This window comes from Staurois parvus, unplaced genomic scaffold (assembly GCF_062004578.1).
Source record: "Staurois parvus isolate SC_StPar_1 unplaced genomic scaffold, SC_StPar_1.0 ptg000186l, whole genome shotgun sequence".
Lineage (NCBI taxonomy): Eukaryota > Metazoa > Chordata > Amphibia > Anura > Ranidae > Staurois > Staurois parvus.
Window position 1 is genome coordinate 6,685,498 of NW_028317982.1, and position 20,848 is coordinate 6,706,345.

Sequence of the window (20,848 nt, forward strand, 5' to 3'; positions counted from 1 at the left end):
AAGGAAAAATGAGGTGTGAAGCCAGAGGAGCTGGGAGACGTGTGCTGACCCCCGAGCCCGGTATGGCTGACCCCCCCCCCAGCCCGGTAGGGCTGACCCTCCCCCCCTCCATCATCCTGGGTCTCCTCTCTCCCCTGCAGCACCATGACCGGGCGCCCAGGAAGGGGTTAAGTAGCAGCAGGCCGTCCCCGGTAGGTCGGTGGGTCGGGTGAGGGTTGCTGCTGCTGGCTGAATATTAATGTCCGGGCGGAGAACGTCACACTGACGCGGCTTCCGGGCTTCTTAATGGGGCGCTGCGGTAGTAGAGCCGGCATAAGGAGGAGAGGAGGGGGGTGAGAGAGGACGGCACAGGGCACCTTCCCCAGTACACACCAGTCCCCGATCCCTACGGTGACCCCCTCCCGTACCATGACAAGGGGATGAGCGGTGCCCGGTGCTGGTAGAAGCGGCTCCTCTGTCTCTCTCTCTCCCCGTACCGTGTCTATAAATAGCCCTCGTCTCCCGGAGTCTATTTTTAGCGGAGGGGGTCAATGGGGGATTACGGCTTCGGGTTACTGCAGACAGCCGCCAGCGGAGGGAGCGGAGGAGGTGCCGGCGGCGGCGGCTTGTTCGGCGCTGGCGGGGGAGCGTACCGGAGCAGCCCGCAGTACCCGGCGGGGGGGAGCGGCCTATTCCTGCCCGGATACCCGCAGGTCATGCAGGACGAGCTGCTGCTGGGGGTGGCCGGCAAGCACAGCAAGAGCGGGGGCCTCCAGGTGTCCCCTCCCGCCGCCCTGCTGCTCCCCGGGGCCCAGGACAAGGGCCACAAGAGGAAGGACTTCAGCCCCCAGGAGGGCGCCGCGTACAGGGAGGAGCTGAAGAAGCCGGGGGAGGTTAATCATCACCGCCAGGGCTCTCCCAAGGCGGAGGAGCTCGGGGTGGAGGCTCCCGACAAGCTGCTGCTGCCGGCCTCGCCGTCCTCCTCTTCCTCCTCCTCCTCCAGCTCCTGCTCGGCCGAGGAGGGGCCGCCACCCGCCGTCACCGACCCCCATGCTTCGGGATCGCCCCCTTCTCTGCCTCACAAGTCCAAGCTGCAGATGGAGGCGCAGGGCGGACACCTGCTCCTAGGGAGCTCCTTCCCCGGACCGGCCGACCAGAGCCCCGGAGGAGGCTCCAGCTCTTCCCCTTCCCTGCCGGGATTCGGCACCCCCTGGTCGGTGCAGACCTCCTCCCCCCCTCCGCCGCAGCAGAGCCAGCTGGCCCCCCAACAGCAGCAGCAGCCGGCGGCGCCCCACCCGGCCAACCTCAATGCCCTGCAGAGCCCGGAGCCTGACAGCTTCTACCCCGGCATCCCTTCCTCCATCAACCCGGCCTTCTTCCACAGCTTCTCCCCGGTCTCCGCCAACCCTTGCCCCGGCATCAACGTGCCCGGATTCAACAGCCCCTTCTCCGCCCAGATCAACATCAGCCAACAGCAGCAGCAGAGCCGGAGGTCCCCGGTCAGTCCCCAACTCAACCCGCAACACCACCAGGCTGCCGCCTTCCTCCAGCAGAGGAACAACTACAACCACCACCAGGTAGGGGCGCTCTCACAGGGGGGCAGGTATGGTTGGAGCGACCCGTACGCGTGTGGCTGGAGCGACCCGTACGCGTGTGGCTGGAGCGACCCGTACGCGTGTGGCTGGAGCGACCCGTACGCGTGTGGCTGGAGCGACCCGTACGCGTGTGGCTGGATCTTTGTTTCTGTTTGTGTTTCAGTATTTGGGAAAGGCCTGGGTGTCACCCCGTAATGACCGATTGGTTGGCTTGTCTTTGATGGGACCAGTCAATATCCAGTCCCATTCCATAGGGTTGTGCGGGTCTTTATTGGCACAGCTGGCATAGGGTGTCATTGTGAAATTGCAATTGTTTTTGCTAGCTCTTTGCCCATTTCCATTCTCCGACAAAGCCATCTTTCACCATGTATCTCCCCTTTTGTCAACCCTTCCATAATGTGTAGGAGGCCCGGTGACACCGGTGTAGGAGGCCCGGTGACACCGGTCTGGGTGTCACCTTATAATGACCAATTGGTTGACCATATCCAATCCCATTCTACAGGGTTGTGCAGGTCTCTATTGACATAGGGTGTCATTGTGAGATTGCAGTTTTTTTTACTAGCTCTTTGCCTTTCCATTCTCTGACAAAGACATCTTTTGCGATGTATCTCCCCTTTTGTCTATTAACCCTTCAGAATTGTGTAAGAGGCCCCATATCGCCTTGTGATGACCAGTTGGTTGACGTGTCTTTGATGTGAGCACCTTCTATCCCTGTCATTGCATTGGGTTGTGCAGGTCTTTATTGGGTGGCATTGTGAGGTTCAGGTTTGGCTAGCGCTTTGCCTGTTTCTATCTCTTTTAACCCTTAAATATTTCCTAAGAGGCCCAGGTGTCACCTTGTAATGACCAATTGGTTGTCTTGTGTGAGCCCCTAATATCCAGTCCCATTGCCCTGTCATTGCATTGAGATGTACAGGTCTGACACAGCTGGCATAGGGCAACATTGGGAGGTTGCCAGTTGTCTTTTGCCCTTTTAATCCTTCCATATTTCCTAAGAGACCTAGTGACACCAGTCTGGGTGCCCCCTCGTAATGACCAATTGACTGTATTGTCTTTGATGCGAGCACATAATGTCCGGTCCTATTACACAGTTACTGCCATTGCTCTTTGCCTGTTTCCATTCTTCTGACAAAACCATCTTTATAATTCACCCCCCCCCCCCCCCCGTCCTTTAATCCTTCCATATTTTGTGAAGGGCTCGGTGACATTGGCCTGGTTGTCACCTCTACCACATTGATTGTATACTCATTGCTGTGAGCACCTAACATCCAGTTACTGTCATTGCAGTGGGTTGTGCAGGTCTTTATTGGCACAGCTGGCATAGGGTTGCATTTTGAGAGAGCAATTTTTTGCAAGCTCTTCCCCCTGTTTTCATTCACTGACCAAACTATCTTTCATGATTGTATTTCCCTTTTTTGTTTTTTTTATCCCTTCCAAATTTTGTAAGAGGCTTGGTGACACCGGTCTGGGTGTCACCTTGTAGTAATCACATTGAGCATCTAATTCCCTTTACACTGTCATTACGTTGGGTTGTATAGGCCTTTATTGGCACAGCTGGCATTATGAGGTTGTGTGTTTCCATTTTTCTTTTGTCTTTTAACCCTTTGATATTTTGTAGGAGGCCCAGTAACACCGGTCTGGGTGTCACCTTGTAATGACCAATTGGATGGCTTGTCTTTGATGTGAACATCTAATATCCAGTCCCATTACACAGTCATTGCATTGAGTTGTACAGGTTTTTTATTGGTATAGGGTGGCATTGTGAGGGTGCCTGTTTCTATGTGTCTTTTAATCCTTCGTATTTTGTAAGAGGCCCAGTGAGATCAGTCAGAGTCAGGCTATCATCTCATAGTGATCACATTGATTGTCTTACCTTTGATGTCAGCCCCTAACATCCATTCCCTTTACACTGTCATTGCATTGGATTGTACAAGTCTTCACTGGAACGGGGTGGCATTGCAAGGTTGAATTCTCTTGGCTAGCGCTTTGCCTGTTTCCATGATTCTGATAAAAACCTATTTCACAATTTATACCCCCCCCTCCCCTTTTGTCTTTTAACCCTTCCAAATTCTGTTGGAGGCCTAGTTGTCACCATGTAGTGATCACATTGATTCTCCTGACTTTGATTCTCCTGACTTTGCTGTCGGCTCCTAATATCCATTCCCGTCACTCAGTCATTGCATTGGGTTGTACTGGTATTTATTGGCATAGGGCAGCATTGTGTGGCTGCTGTTTCCCTTTTTTCTTTTGTCTTTTTAACCCTTCGATATTTTGTAGGGGCCTAGTGACTCCAGCCAGGGTATCATGTGGTAGTGATCACATTGATTTTCTTGTCTTGGATGTGAGCACCTAATATCCATCCCCATTACACTGTCATTGCATTGGCTTGTACGGGTCTTCACTGGCATAGGGTGGGATTGTAAGGTTTACATTTGTGCCTGTTTCCATTCTTCTGGCAAAACCATCTTTCAGATGCATCTCTTTTGTCCTCTAAACCTTTTATGTTCTGTAGTCGGCCTGTAGTGATCACATAGATTGTCCTGTCTTTGCTGTAAGCTACTAATGTCCATTCATATCACACTGTCATTGCATTGGGTTGTAGAGCTCTTTGCTGGCATAGGGTGGCATTATGAAGTCGCCTTTTTTGCTAGCTCTTTGCCTGTTTCCATTCTCCGACAAAACCATCATTCATGATGTATCTCCCTTTTTTTTTTTTTTTTTTGTCTCTTAACCCTTCCGAATTTCATGAGGCCTAGTGACACAGGCCTGGTTGTCGCCTTGTAATGATCACATTGATTGTCTTGCTTTTGCTGTGAACATCTAATATCCAGTGCTATTTTCTGCTAGCTCATTGGCTGTTTACATTATACAGTCATTGCATTGGGTTGTACAGGTCTTCATTGGCTCAGCTGGGTAGTAATCTAAGGCTGCTAGCTCTTCGCCGGTTTCGATTATGAAAAACGCATGCACACAAGTCCGTATTTTATGTTGCATCTTCCTTTTTTGTTTGTCTTTTAATCTCTTGCATAGTTCACAAGCGACCTAATGACATTGGTCTGGGTCACTTTGCGAAGATCACATTGATTGTTTTGTCTTCAATGTGAGCAGCTACAATCTAGTCCCATTATGTTGATATTGCATTGGCTTGTACATCTCTTCATTGGCATAAGGTACATTGTGAGGTTGCCATATTTTCTAGGTTTTTGCCTGTCCATTCTGACAAAACCATCTCACATGGTGCATCTCCCTTTTGTCTTTTATCCCTTCCATGTTTTGTAATAGGCCTTGTGACATCGGTCTGGTCGTCACCTTGTAGTGTTCACATCAGTCATCAGGCTTTTGCCATTCGCATCCAATATCCAGTCTCATTTTTTTGCTAGCTCTTTGCCTGTTTCCATTACACAGTCATTGCATTGGGTTGTAAGGACTTCATTGGCAGAGCTGGCATATGGTTGCATTGTAAGGTTGCTAGCTCTTTGCCTATTTCTATTTGTCTTTTAACCCTTTCATATTTTGTAACAGTCCTAGTGTCATTGGTCTGGGTGTTGCCTTGTAATGACTGCATTATTTGTCTTGTTTTTGTGAGTACCTAATATCCAGCCCTATTACACTGTCATTGCATCGACTTGTACAGGTCGTCCTTTACATAGGGTGGCATTGTGAGGTTGCCATTTTTTACCAGCTTGTTGCCTGTGTCCATTCAATGACAAAGCCATCTTTCATCCCTTTTTTGTCTTTTAACCCTTCCATAGTTCACAAGAGGCCTAGTGACATTGGTCTGGTTGTCACTTTGTAGTGATCACATCTTGCCTTTGCTGTGAGCATCCAATATCCAGTCCTGTTTTTTGCAAGGTCTTTGCCTATTTTTGTTACATTCACTTCACTTGGCTGTACAGGTCTTCGCTGGCACAGCTGGCATAGGGTTGCGTTTGTAAGGTTGCTAGCTCTTTGCTGTATTCCATTATTATGATAAACCATGCAAACCATTCCATATTTCGTTTTGTATCTTCCATTTTGTTTTAATGTCTTTTAATCCTTCCATAGTTCACAAGAGGCCTAGTGACATTGGTCTGAGGTTGTCACCTTGTAATGATCACATTGCTTGAACAGGTCTTCGTTGGCATAGGGTTGCATTGTGACGCTGCAATTTTTCTTCCATATTTCCAAGAAGCCTTCTGTCACCTTATAGTGATCACATTTTTTTTTTGTTTTGTTTTTGCTCCCTTTTTTAATATTTGTTCCCTTTACAGTCATTACATTGGGTTGTAAAGGTCTTCATTGGCACAGCTGGCATAGGGTGGTATTGATTGTTTGACATTTCGTTTGCTAGCTCTTTACCTGGTTAAATTTATTCTTACAAAACAATCTTTCATGCTGTATCGCCCTTTTTTTTGTCTTTTGACCCATTTCATATTTTCTACGAAGCCTGATGACGCTGGTCTGATTGTCACCTTGTAGTGATCACTTCAATTGTCTTTCTGTGACCATCTAGTCAAGTCCCATTTTTTTGCTGTTTGCCATTTTCCATTATTCTGACAAAACCATTCTCTTTCATGGTGTATCTCCATGTTTGTCATTTATCCCTTCCATATTTCACAAAATGTCCCAGTGATGCTGATCTGGGTGTCACCTTGTAATGTTCATATTGATTGTGTGGTTGTCGCTGTGAGTTCCGTATATCCAATCCTATTACACAATCCTTGCATTGGTTTTGTGCAGGCAGGGTTTAATTTCATTGGCATAGGGTGGCATTGTGAGGTTGTCATTTTTTGCTAGATCCTTGTCATTTTTCTGGCCAAACCACGCACTTGGTTGTACAGGTCTTCATTGGCACTACATGTATAAGGTCATAATGTGAGATTGCCATTTTGCTAGCCCTTTGCCTGTTTCGATTATTGTGATCAAAACCATAGACTGAATTGTACAGGTCTTCGTGGCACTGTTGGTATAAGGTGTCATTGTGACGTTGCTAATTTGCAAGCTCATTGCCTGTTTCCATTATTGTGACACATGAATACATTTCCATTTCATGGTGCATTTTCATTTGTTTGTGTGCTTTTTAACCCTTTTAAAATTTGCAAGAGGCCTAATGACAGCAGTCCGAGTGTCACCATGTAGCAGCCTCATCAATTGTATGTTGTGAATGTCTAAAATCCAGTTCAATGACAGAATCTTTCAATTGGGTTGGATAGTGGCCCTGTGAGCTTTGCAATTTTTGTTGGCTGTTTGCATTATTTTGGTAGAATAATGGGAATTGGCTAACTGTTCTGTCTTTTTATAGTGTGTATATACCTTTTTGTTTAAGTTGTTTAATCTTTCCTCATTTCTAAAGAAGCCTGGTGACATGAATCTGGGTGTGTAGCGATCATATTGATTAAGAAGTCTTTGCTGTGAATTCTTAATATCCAGTCCCAATGATAGTCATTGAATTGGGATATACAGGTCTTCATTTCATTGGCATTGCTGGCATAGGGTGGCATTGTGAGATTTCCATTTTGATGGCATTATTCGTCAAAATAATGAAAATGGGCAGTCTTTTAATGTTATCTCCCACTTTATTTTTTTTTGTCTTTTTTAACCCTTCCATATTTCACAAGTGGCCTAGTGCCTAAAGCCTGGGTGTCCCCTTGGAGTGCTCACATTAATTGTGTTACGCTCTTGTTATCCAATCCTATTACCCAGTCATTGCATTGGAATGTACATTATTATTATTATTCAGTATTTATATAGCGCCAAAAGGTTTGCTCAGCGCTGTACATTATAGTGGGGGACAGTACATGAGACAATACAGAAACAATACAAAACACGAGAGGTTCGAGGGCCCTGCTCTTTCGAGCTTACAATCTAGGATGGAAGGGATAGTGGTACAGGAGGAAGTGGCTGTGGGGGATGGAGCGGTAGGAGGAGTAGAGGAGATCGGCTGTTAGGTGAGGGTGGGGTAAGCTTCCCTGAAGAGATGGGTTTTCAGGGTGCGCCTAAAGGTGAGGAGGGTAGGTGACAGTCTGATGGATTGGGGTGGGGAGTTCCAGAGGATGGGGGAAGTCATGCAGTCGGGCGTGGGAGGAGGAAACCAGAGAGCTAGAAAGTAGGAGGTCTTGTGAGAAGTGAAGAGTACGGGTTGGGTGGTATTTGGGTATCGGGTCGGTGAGGTTGTTTGGGGCAGCGTTATGAATGGCTTTGTATGTCAATGTTAATAGTTTGAATTTAATGCGTTGGGCAATCGGAAACCAGTGGAGGGAATGACAGAGGGGGGTGGCAGATGCGGAGCGGTTGGTAAGGTGGATGAGTCTGGCCGCTGAGTTCAGGATAGACTGAAGCGGGGATAGTCTGCGATGGGGTAGGCCGGTGAGGAGGGAGTTGCAGTAGTTCAGACGTGAGATAATAAGGGAGTGAATGAGTTGTTTAGTAGTGTCTGGGGTTAGGAACGGACGTATTCTGGAGATGTGGCGGTGGAGCCTGCATGAGTTTGCCAACGATTGGACATGGGGTTGGAAGGACAGGTTTGAGTCTAGAGTGACACCTAGGACTTTGGCTTGCGAGGTGGGACTGATGGTGGTGGTGTTGGTCGTGATTGGGGGGGGGGGGGGGCGCAGGGAAAATTTTAGGAGCTCGGTTTTGGAAAGGTTTAATTTGAGGAAATGGAGCGACATCCAGTCTTATGTCGTTCAGTAGGTGGGTGATACGGGCGGAGACTGAAGAGGTGAGGGGTGAAGAGGTAAATTTGCATGTCATTGGCGTAGAGATGATAGTTGAAGCCGTGGGAGTGTGTCGGTTTGCCGAGGGAGGAGGTGTAGATGGAGAAGAGAAGGGGCCTGAGGACAGAGCCTTGGGGGACCCCAACAGAGAGGGGGAGGTGGTAGCGTTATAGGTACATGTTTATATATTGGCACAGTTGGCATAGAGTGATGTTTGAGGTTGCCTATTTGCTGGCCAGTTGCGTGGTTTTGCCAAAATTGGAACAGGCGAAAATTCCATCTATGATGTGGCATTTTTATTTGTTTTTATGTCTTTAACCCATTCAACAACCCTTCAGCAGAAGACCTAGTGAGCGGTCTGGATGTCTCCTTGTAGTCCTATTGTGCATGTTTTACATTTTCTCCAGTGTGTTATCTGGACATTGACATCTGATGCTGAGCAGCACTGAAGAGTACACTTTAATTAGTAGGGTTCTTATCACCTGCTGGAAACAATGCTGTTAGGTTGACCATTATTTGACTTAGTTTAAATCGGGGGTGGACAAATTAATATGGAATCCAGGAGCCAGCAGATTTTTCTTTAAGTGCCAGCTCCATTAACTGCAAAAAAGATGGCGCCAGCTGTAATTTGGCTAGGGATTTGTCAAGCCCTGCTCTAAATGTATGTTTAAGGTTTTTAAAACAATGGATCCTATGCTAGCTCAGATATGACCATGTATCTACCATTGGCATAAGAAATATGAAAAATGAGGTGTCATTTTATGTAGCTTGTTTGGTTGTTGCTGGCTGGTTGACCATGAAAGACTTCTGCCCTTCATTTTCAATGCAAGCCGCGGCTCTAGATCTCCTTTACTGATAACCAGTACAGCAGGACTGATCCCATATATTGATTTTTTTTTTTCTGCTTGTGACGCCTCTATACCCTTGTTAAAGCTTTGAGATGCCCTTTGTAAAAGTGGTTGCGCACAAGATGGTGTAACAATGACTTTGTGCGAGATTGGATCTCTGGCAGCCTGCTTATGTGGCCAGGCATTCCGCTTATCTGATTACATGAAAATGACTCTGTGGGTTTGTCATATCACACAAGGCTTTCAGTTTTAAACACATTTCTTTTCCACCCACCTCCGGCATTGCTGATCTTTGGCTTTTGCATGTACCATATTTTGTTTGCTCAGGGTATATACCATCTATTAGTAGAACTCCGTCAATGGATGTACCACAGCTTCTATTTTGTTTATGTAAATGCTGTCTCTAGTAAACAGATTGCTTGTTTGGTTTGTTCAGGATGTGGCGTTAGCTACTGGATTTCTGCATAACTAATACAGAACGCTGTATGGTAAACAGGAATATTTCCATGAATATCCTTGTGGGCTGAGTTATGAAAGCTGTAGTATAGGGAAGTAAGGCTGGACCAGATCTGCCATTCAGATGACCTGATCATAACAATGTTTCCTGCAAATTATTTTATTTTTTGGGGGGCTTTTTTTAATTTTATTTTTTGTTTCATTCAGTGAGCAACAGTTCTGGTAGCACAGTGTCCTTGTAGTTCGCACTACTGCTTTGTATATGGTAAACTGGAATATTCACATTAACATCCATGTTGGCTGATTTATGAAAACTGTTGTATATTGGTCGGCAGTCAGATGACCTGATCCATATAAATGTTTTTCGTATACTGTGGGTTTTTTTTTTTGTCCAGTGCATAATGGGTCTATAGGTGGCATAGTTGTTAGCACCCCTGCCTTGTATCCCAACCAGGACTTTCTCTGCATGGAGTTCGCACGTTCTCCTGTTCTTGCATGGGTTTCCTCTGGGTACTCCGGTTTCCTCCCATGCTCCAAAGATATATGCTAGCTGGTTCATTGGTTCCTGTTTCAAATTGGGCCCTAGTATGTGAGTGCATGTAAAATTAGGGACCTTGGATAGTAGGCTCATTGGGCAGGGACTGGTGTGAACGTTATAGTATGTAAAGCACTGTGCAAATTGTTGGCGCTACATAACGCCCAATAATAAAAGGCTTGTATCAGCCAACTTGGTTTAACCTTTATTTCTATCATCTGCACTATAATAACAAAACGCTTATTCTGAAGAGTTTCCATGGATAATAGCTACACTTATAGGCACTTGTGTTTTTCATCAATTGGCCTCTGATTCTACAATAGCCTGTAAACCTGAATAACCAGTATGTGCCTAGGAATACGCTTTTAACGTCAGTGGCACTGCCTTCTGCAGTGGAAGAATTGTGAAATGACTGTAAAACTGTATTGTGTACCCTTCCTTTTTTTTTTTTTTTTTTCCTTTCCCCCTTTCTCCTTTTCTGCCTTTTTACTCTGCTGTGTTTTTATTTTTTATTTTCGGTGAAAATGACTGATTCGTTAGCTCAGCCACTAGCAACGTTGAGACTGCAAGGTCCAGATGACCACGTCTATTTTTACCGTCCCCTACCAGTAGTCGTGTTACCTAAGATTCTATGACTATATACAACTGCAGTGGTCATGCTATTCATAGCATATCTGCTAATGAGCTCAAACGGGCAGCGTCCTATTCCTGGCTCCTGTGCCAGAGCTTATTGTTCCGGTTGCCACTGTTTTTGTAATTGATGTAGATGTTCGTTCTGAATTCTCACTCATACTGCTGTTGAGATGCATCCTTGAAGTTAAACTTCTAGATGACCGCTCACTCACATCTTGTAATTTCTGCCTATTGTCCAATGATTGTGCAGAGCCCAGGATAGACTTGGCGTATTGGGGCCCGACCAGATTCCTATGTTTTATCTAGTATTGAAGATGTACCATGTAAGGGATGTTTCATAACCAGCTTTTTTCGCGCATAAAACCGCAAGAAAAATATGCATTAGTCTGCGTTGAAGCCAGGGTCCACAGTTTTACAGCAGGAGGGTTCAGTAACTCAAAGCAACCAAGCGCATATCAGCTTTCTTTATGTAATTATACTAATCTGTTCTGGTTGCTTTAAGGGACAGAATTTTATATCATATTTATTGCATACACCTCATATGGTTTCTGTTCGTTTTTTATTTATTTTTTTAGAAAAGGTAACCTGCCAGTTTCTTACCTTAGGCATTCAAGACCATTAAGTGAGCAACCCTGCTGCATCATCCAGCAGGGATAAAGACACCCTTGTAATTTTCTTCCCAGGAAGGGTTGTAATTTTCCAGAATAGTAATGGGATTATAAAATATGTCCATTTTGTGGGATATCAGTTGTCGAGTTTTTATTATTGCGATATATAAGGCAGTGGATCTATTTGGAAGCGGTAAGATTTTATGCAGCTACAACTTATGTTGGCAAGTATATTTTGCTTTCCTGGTTTAATTTTGGTATTAGATTTAAGATGAAAAATTGTAAGAAGTGTAAAAGCTCACACTCACTATGAAGACTTCACCAGTCTTGGCTTTATCATAAGCGAATAAAAGAACTGGAAAGTCTTGTTCTGGCTGACCAAGGATGATCAACCCAAGAATGACGAACATGTTAGAAATTGCCTCATAAACCGTCCTTTCTCAAACGTTTTACAGCTAAGGAACCCTTAAGATAATTTTCAGGTCCAGGGGATCCCTGCTAAAATTAATTGGGGGTCAAGGGAAAAGTACACCTTACACTTTAGGTCAATGGGAAGAATGCCCGCCCTACGGTGGTGGTCGGAATGCAACTCTTGCAGAGGGCTACAATGATTTTTGGTGTAATGTCTTCTGGCTTTTGGATCCATAAATACAGGCACCATCAAATGGTAGGTCAATCAACCACAACTCCAGAAACCCTTTGCAACTTCTGGAGGAACCCTGCTTGAGACTGGCTGCCAATTGGACAGACATCTGGATGAGAAGATGAAATTATTATTTATTTTTTTTTTTAAGTTTAGGGAGTAGGAATGGCTAAATCCTGCTGGATTTTTGTTTTTAACCATTTGTGTTCCACTGGAAATATTTGCAATATGTTCTGTAGACACAACAGGAAGTGAGAGAAAATCTTAGTAAGGAATATACCTGTTTAAACAGTGTTTTACTAGACAAGTGTTCCCAATGAAAGATTTTTCCCTCCTAGTTCTGTGTAGCTGTCAGCTTAAAGTGGAGCTTCACCCAAAAGGGGAATTTCTTTTTGTATTCCCCCCCCCCCCCCAACCTCCCACCCCCACTGCCACATTTGGCACTTTTTAAGCTGGAGGGGGGAGCGGGTACCTGGTTTTGACAGGTACACAATACCACTTTTGAGTCAGATCTGAGCCGAAAATTCGTCCCATCCTCCTTACCCCGCAAGGCTTCACTGGCGGTTTCCTTTACTTAAGATGCCAGCACCTGCACCCAAAGCAGATTGAAGAATTGGCTTGAGTGAGGACATCACTGGATCTCTGGACAGGTAAGGGTCCTTTTTATATTAAAAGTCAGAAGCTACAGTAATTGTAGCTGCTGACTTTTTAAAATTTTTTGGGGGGGGGCCTGGAGCTCCGCTTTAACATTTTTGGATTTTTACCTCTACTTTTGTCTGCGTAGCAAAGGAAACCAGGATAAAGATGGTGAATCTGCCCAACAGGGGCACAGACAGGAATAAAAATCTTAACATTTAGAACAAGCCAGCACTCCATGCAAACCTAACTTATTGAGGTCACATCAAAACTGTAGTGAAGACAACATGTTCTACCTCCAACGATGTTTCTGGGCCTCTTTCTCAAGGTGGCGCATATGTCACTTTGAGAGACATTTCTGCTGAGGCCCCTGAAATGTCAGTGGAGGTGAACACATTCCTTTTTTCAATATATATTTGATGTGAACTCAAGTCACTGATTAATGCACAGGATATTTACTCAGATGAAATGAGGCCCCTTTCACATGGAGGATCCGATCAGGTTGGCCTGTCAGTTTTCTGACCTGATCGGAAGGTCCATGCATTCCTATGGACAGGTGGGTGTTCATTTACACCCACCTACCTCCGATCGCATCCACAGAAGAAAAAAAAAAAAGATAGGATTGGAGAGTAGTAACGTGTAAATGGACAGCGAAGTCAATTACTCCTGGTCATCCATACTACAGAATGGGCACTGTCTTTGTCCACTCTGCTGAAACGGAGCAGACATGGATATGTCATCTGCCCACTCTGCGCCAATCAGCAGGGGATCTATGTGTCCATCAATCACCTGCTGATCAGGATGGAATCTCGCCCATGTGAAAGGGGATTATGTTTACTTTACAAAACTCTGGTTCAGTCACATCATGACTATGCTATCCAGTTTTGGTCACTGGTCCTCTGGAATGATGTCCTTGAGCTGAATAGAATTCCGAGAAGGGCGACAAAGCTAATATGGGGACTGGAGGACCTCCATTATGAGGAACGACTACAAACATTAAACTTCTCCCTGGAGAAGAGAGGATATGATCACAATGTACAAATCTTTGAATGGGGATTCTAGCCTTAGGTTTCTTTAAAAAAAAAAAAAAAAAAAAAAGTCGGATGAAAAGCAGTTCAGTTTTTTTAAACTGCATAAGGCACAGACCTGACAAATTTTTTTTATTTATTTATTTTTTTGGGTGTCGAGTCCTGAGAAGTGCTCATGGTTTGCGGCTCTGTTGTACCAATTTGTCGTATTTCATACAACCTCTGTTTTGTAAACTATTGCCGACTTACAATATAAACCTTGTCCTAGGAAATACAGTCTTTGCTCTTGATCCGTTTATTAATAGTTGTGTACAGCTTGTCCATGCTTTGGCATACAAGGGGCTTTTGCAGTCCATTACAGAGAGTGGAGTTCTCTCCGTCAGCACTGGGATTAAATGGCATTCAGGGTTTGAAACAGAACAAGAGAGCTCAAAGCCCTTAATTCCCCCTTTTGTTTTCTTTTTGCCATGTTTTGCTGAGGTATATTTTACATGATGGAGACCAGCGTCATGATCTGCTGATGTACACCCAGAATTATAATGATACTCACTGAAAATGTCAGCTTTTTTTCCCTTTCCACTACCCTTGTGACATGGCCAGCAGATGTGACATCAATTTTATAATATGTCATGAAGAAAAAGTACAATTTTTTTTTTTTTTTTTTTTTTTTTCTCTCCTAAGGAAGGAGTGTATTGGTTTTGGGCTTTCTATTACACATCAAACAGTAACTACCATTTTTTAAAGCGGTCATTACCTCTATATAAAATGCCCTGGCAATGGTGGGATCTTAATCTTAGAAGCGCATATTCAGCATTAGTCGGCAGTTGGTGATTTCATACTGGGAAACTTCTCCAAGGACAAGCAGAGGTTCAGGAAGGCCAACAAGCATGCACTGTACCTCTAGGGCACATGCTGTACTTGTGGTTACCAGTGGCCCCCTTTTTAAAATGTCATTAATTTAACTGGGGCACCCCAACCTAACTTTGCTACGGGGCAATAATAGCATGCAAAATTCTCATGTACTTTAACCATCTGTGTATTTTTGGATCTTCTGTTACAAGTAGGTTTAGGTTGAGGTGGCTGCAAGAGTAAAGATTTCTTGGACTGAATGAGGGAAATTTGTTGATTCTCCAATCTGCACTAGGTGTGGATGGAGGAATCTACCACTGCTGTCTAATGTATGCTGACAGCTGGAAACCGCTGCTGTCAGGATACCTGAAGCAGGACTGGCACTGAGTGTATGTAGTCACTGATTGGCTGACTTTTTTTTTTTTTTTTTCTCTGTTGAGCCAAGTGATGTCAGCAGAGCCCAAATTTCAACAAACTAACTTGGCAAAAATTGAAGCTGTGTATGAATAAACCATTGATCACAAATGTGTACATATATAAAGGAAAAGTGTATGGAAAACACAATCAATCTAAAGTCTCAAATAAGGAGAAACGTAGAAAATGGTCCCAAAGTCCTAGTATATGTGAAGTTAAACACTGCCATATATTAGTAGGACTCTTACTGGAACATATGGACCCTTAAACTAATAAGAGTCATAAATGCATGGATATAATGGCTTGGAGATATGTATCCACCATTGCTCTCAGAAGAAAGATGCTGGACAACCAGTATTACAGAAGGATCCCTTCAGGCTATCACCATCCTCTGTCTCTTCGATGTATATAATCAATCAGTCTGATAGTAGATCGTTCCCATCGTTTCCGATTCATTAGCTTAATTTCTTTTCTGTGTATGGACAGCTTTTAGATCTCCTGTCAAGTTTTGGTATTGGTGTTTCCACAGATTTACCCTTCTAGCTTGGTGACCATGGACTGAAAGTGGGGGAGAATCCCAAAACCTACAGCTGTCAGAACAAAGGGGAAATCTTACATAAAAACACTTGTTCAGTGACAACTGTTGAAAGCGGTTACCTTAAAGTGTTACTAAACCCACAATGCTAAAATCAGTCTGTATATGCAATAAAGCATGCTTGTTATGCTCACTGTGGAACCTAAGGAGTTAATCCTCTGCATTGTGTAAAAAGGCTGTTTGATCCTTTCTTCTCTGCCCCTCCTTGTTGAAATGACCACCTGATACAGACTGAACCCATGGTCACATGCTCAGTTTGGTGTGTATTGCTAGAGAGGGTTTCTTTTTATTTTTTTTCTTGGGAGAGTGTATGTGATCAGCAAGTCTCAAGACTGTTCTAACTGCTGATGAGGAAAAGGTATTTGGCAGTTATTTACTAAAATAATTGCATATCCATGGGAGACCAGATATAATGAATGCAGGGCCCTGGGTTTAGTAACAAGTTAATGTTAGAGATTTTCCCTTTCCTCCAGGACAGGAAGCAAAATCTCACCAGAGGAACACAGATGGCAAAAAGGGTAATAAAAAAAAAATAAAATATATAAATATATATATATATATATATATATATATATATATATATATATATATATATAATTTTTTTTCTCCAAACTATCTATGGATTTCAAGTGTTTACGTGGAGTTTTTGTGATTTTTAAAGTGGTTGTAAACCTCAGACATGAAATATGAACAAAGCATATCCCTCTATAGGGTGTACTTGTCTAAATTAAACTAAGGGGTTTATTTAATGAAGCTGGAGAGTGCAAAATGAGGCTCACTTCGGCATAGAAACCAATCCGCTTCTAACTTCAGCTTGTTTAATTAGGCTTTGGCAATAAAACCTGGAAGCTGATTGGTTTTTATGCAGAAGTGAGCCAGATTTCCTAGATTGTAAGCTCAAAAGATCAGGGCCCTTGAACCTCTCGTATATTGTTTTGTTACTGTACTGTCCCCCACTATATTGTACAGCGCTGAGTAAAATTTTTGGTGCTATATAAACACTGTATAATAATAATTTTGCACACTCCAGCTTTAGTAAATAAACCCCTAAGTGTCATGTTGATCTGCTGTTTTGTTCCTCTGTTAGCATGAATCATTTTTGACAAGTTTTCCTGACACCAGGAGAAAAGGGGTGACCGGAGGGATCTCCAGCAGACAGCCTCAGCTGTGTTCCTGTAGGTTTTTATATAGGAGGTTGACAATGATCAATAAAAATGGTTGCATTTTTCATATGGGCATTAGAAGTGTGCGTGGTTTTTTTTTTTTTTTTTTTAAGTTTAGGATAATAAAAACCGCATAATTTTCTTGTCTGCAAATGTGAAAGTTGATCTAGCCTCAGCATGTAAATGCTTTATTGCCATCAGACTAGATGACGTGCGCTTTTTTCATACAAGTGTTCAGAAAGCAGGACATATACAGCTGTGATGCATGCTTTAGCTGGTCATACATTTTATACAATTTTCTTCAATTTTTTTCCTTTAGATTTACCTTCAACTATGTAGTGCAAGGGCCTGCCTGATTGCTTACAAATTGAAAGTGTTTAGGTTTGACCTTTTTTATATTATATGGTTTTGGTAAATCTAAAGGAAAATTGTGCAAGAACATACAGTTGCAAGAAAAAGTATGTGAACCCCTTGGGATTACATGGAGTTTTGCATGAATTGGGCATAAAATGTGCTCTGAACGTCATCTAAGTCACAACAATAGAAGAACACAGTCTGCTGAACATAATACTACACAAACATTAGATGTTGCCATGGTTTAATTGCACATAACATGTAAACATTCACAGTGCAGGGAGGAAAAAGTATGTGAACCTTTGGACTTAATAACTGGTTGCCCCTCCTTTGGCAGCAATAACATCTAACCAAACGTTTCCTGTAGTTGCAAATCAGACCTGCACAACGATCTGGAGTAATTTTGGACCACTCCTCCACAAAACTGTTTCAGTGTAGCAATATTCTTGGGATGTCTGGTGTGAATCGCTCTCTTAAAGTCATGCCAAAGCATTTCAATCGGGTTGAGGTCAGGACTCTGACTGGGCCACTCCAGAAGGCGTATTCTGTGCTGTTGCAGCCATTGTTTTGTTGAATTACTTGTATGCTTTGGGTCATTGTCCTGTTGCATCACCCATCCTCTGCGGAGCTTCAGTTGGCGGACAGATGGTTTTACGCTTTCCTGCAAAATGTCTTGATAAACTCTGGAATTCATTTACCCATCAATGACAACAATCCGTCCAGGCCCTGAGGCAGCAAAGCAGCCCCAAACCATGATGCTCCCTCCGCCATGTTTTACAGTGGGGATGAGGTTTTGATGTTGGTGTGCTGTGCCTTTTTTTCTCCACACACAGTGTTGTGTGTTCTTCCCAAACAACTCAATCTTGGTTTCATCTTTCCACAGTATATTTTGCCAGTAGTGCTGTGGAACATCCAGGTGCTCTTTTGCAAACTTCAAACGTGCTGCAATATTCTTTTTGGACAGCAATGGCTTCCTCCGTGGTGTCCTCCCATGTACTCCATTCTTGTTTCATGTTTTCCTTATTGTAGATGTGTCAACAAAAATGTTAGCATGTGCCAGAGATTTCTGTAGGTCTTTAGCTGACACTCTGGGATTCTTCTTTACCTCATGCAGCATTCTGCGCTGTGCTCTCGCAGTCATTTTTACAGGACGACCATGCCTAGAGAGTAGTAACAGTGCTAAACTTTCTCCATTTGTAGACAGTCTGTCTTACCGTGGACACATGAACATCAAGGCTTTTGGAGATACTTTTTTAACCCTTTCCAGCTTCATGCAAGTCAACAATTCTTGATTGTAGGTCTTCTGAGAGCTCCTTTCTGCGAGGCATGGTTCACATCAGACAGTGCTTCTTGAAACCAGTAAACCCAAAACAGGTGTGTGTTTTTTAAGGGCAAGACAGCTGTCAGGAACACATCCAATATCATCACACTGATTGGAGTCAAGGTTGGCTCACTCCTGGCTCCAGTTAGCTCTGGGAGAAGTCATTAAGCTAGGGCCTCACATACTTTTTCCTCCCTGCACTGTGAATGTTTACATATTATGTGCAATTAAACCATGGCAACATCTAATGTTTGTGTAGTATTATGTTCAGTAGACTGTGTTCTTCTATTGTTGTGACTTAGATGACGTTCAGAGCACATTTTATGCCCAATTCATGCAAAACTCCACGTAATCCCAAGGGGTTCACATACTTTTTCTTGCAACTGTATATAATGTATGGCCAGCCTTAGACTGTGTGCTGGGTGCAGATCCTCTATGAAAATACCTGCTTTGGGCTGTACTTTCCAGAGTGGGTGTCCCCCCAGCATTGACAATGAATGTGAATGGTATCATCGCTGCACACAATCCCAGTGTGCTGCAATACAGATGGCTTTGCTGTGTGTTCAGTGTGTGTGCATTTTTGTGTTCAGCGGCTTAAAGTGGAGTTCCAGTCGCACTGTGAAAAAATAAGCCGGCATCTACAAAAACTGTAGCTGCTGACTTTAAAAACAAAAAAACCAAAAAACAGCCACTCGCCTTTCCCACGATTCTGCGGTGTCCTCCCCGCAGCCCATTTCACCAGCCATTTGGTGTTCTAGGCACCGGCATCTTCAGTGTGGGCACCCGGCTGAGACAGTTTGCGGCTTCACAGCCGGGTACCCATTGCACATGTGCGAGTAGCTCTGCTCCTCCTGAATGGGCCCCGTAGTCTTTTGGGACACGTGTCCCAGAAGACAACAGAGAGGGTAGGAGGACAACTCCTGATCGCCACGAAAGTGGGAGTGGGTACCTGTCAAGTTCGGGTACCCACTCCCCAAAGGTGCCAATCCTTAATGGGGAACGGGGGAATCTGTCTTTAAAGCAGAACTTCCCCTTTTGGGTGGAGCTCTGTTTTTCAGGTGAACTCTGGCTTGAAAATAGAAAATTCCTCTTGAAATTTAAAATTTTTTTTTTTTTTCTTCTCTAACTTCCTGCTAGAGGGTGGCTACCTCTATTCCCCATTGTCCCACTGTTGTAGGAATGTAGCCACCCTTTCTTGCTTGCTCATGAGGCAAACAATGGGATTTGTAGTGTGTAAAGTGTGGGCATACCTTTTCTACCCCCTTTTTGTTTTTGTTTTTTTTGTTTTGTTTGAACTGGATGGACTTTTTTTTGTCTTTTTTTTTTGTTTTTGTTTGTTTTTTTTCTTTTTCTTTTTTTCAGCCAGACTATGGAACTATGGAGCAGTGAACATGACCGTGACAACTGTGCATTGCTTGTTCCAAACAAGCTATGGTGGGGGGAAAAAGGTTCAGGAGCTCACAGGGAACATTAAAAGGAGGCAGAAAAACACACTAAATAAATTCCAGGGCTGTTAGGCAGGGGATGTGTATGGATTATACACCTAGTCTCCAGAGCTTCCCCCATCCTTTGGAACTCTCTACCCCAATTTATCAGACTATCGCCTACTCTGCTCAATTTTAGGCTATCTCTGAAAACCTATCTCTTCAGGGAAGCCTATCCTGCCCTCAGCTAATAATGAAATCTTCTACTCCTCCTACCAGTCCATCCCCCACAGTTACTACCTTTTGTACCACTAGCCCCTCCCTCCTAGATTGTAAGCTCCAAGGAGCAGGGCCCTCCTATCTCTCTTGTATTGAACTGTATTGTTGCTGTATTATCTCCCGGGTTATTGTAAAGCACTGAGCAAACTGTTGGCGCTGTATAAATCCTGTATCATAATAATAATACTTGGGGGAATAAGGATATTGCTTGGTGTCCCCTTTTAATAAACGTATAGGGGGTCGTTTGGTGCCTACAAGGAAGACGCAGTGAGCCCCCTGCCCTCTCATACACAGTCTTGACATCCTTCATTTCAGGGCTTCAGTTCTGTCATGATTGCTATCACGTCGGTTTAGATCCAGGAGTAATTTGTGTTTCTTCAGTTGTTCTGTGATGTTAATGACAGACAAAAGCATGTGCCACCATAGACTGTGAAGGTGTCCCAGAAATCCACGTTAAAAAGCCATGACAGTCCTTCTTTGTCCTGTTGATGTTGTGCATTTGTGAACATTGACTATAAAGCATGGTGAGATCACAGCGCAGTGTTTGGATGCGTTGCTGACTGTCAGAGCAAAGCTGGCTGTGTGCATTATGCATGCTGGTAAGTGAGCTTGTCATATGATGAGCCGGGAGTTATGTTTTTATCTTCTAGCACTGAGTCATCTTTGCACCTCATTGCAGATCACTACAGTGCAAAGAACAATCTGCTGCCTTTTAAACCTGTTCAGCAGCTGACTATTGGATTGACATCACGCCTTAACCCTTTTACAGATCTGTAGCTTACAGAAATGCTTG

At 43.9% G+C, this 20,848-nt stretch overlaps 1 protein-coding gene across 8 annotated transcripts in view; it reads left to right on the plus strand.

Moving 5' to 3' along the window:
* The first annotated feature begins 283 nt into the window (after positions 1–283).
* CPEB2 (cytoplasmic polyadenylation element binding protein 2) overlaps positions 284–20,848 on the plus strand; it is a 142,958-nt gene continuing 122,393 nt past the window's right edge. For 3 of the 8 annotated variants that reach the window (XM_089677420.1, XM_089677421.1, XM_089677423.1), the window contains exon 1: positions 285–1,556. In XM_089677420.1, the coding sequence (XP_089533546.1) occupies positions 531–1,556 (1,026 nt within the window). In that variant the 5' untranslated portion in view covers positions 285–530. Of the gene's footprint in view, positions 1,557–20,848 lie in introns of all 8 variants that reach the window. The other 5 variants (XM_089677424.1, XM_089677427.1, XM_089677428.1 and 2 more) reach the window with 3 other exon arrangements.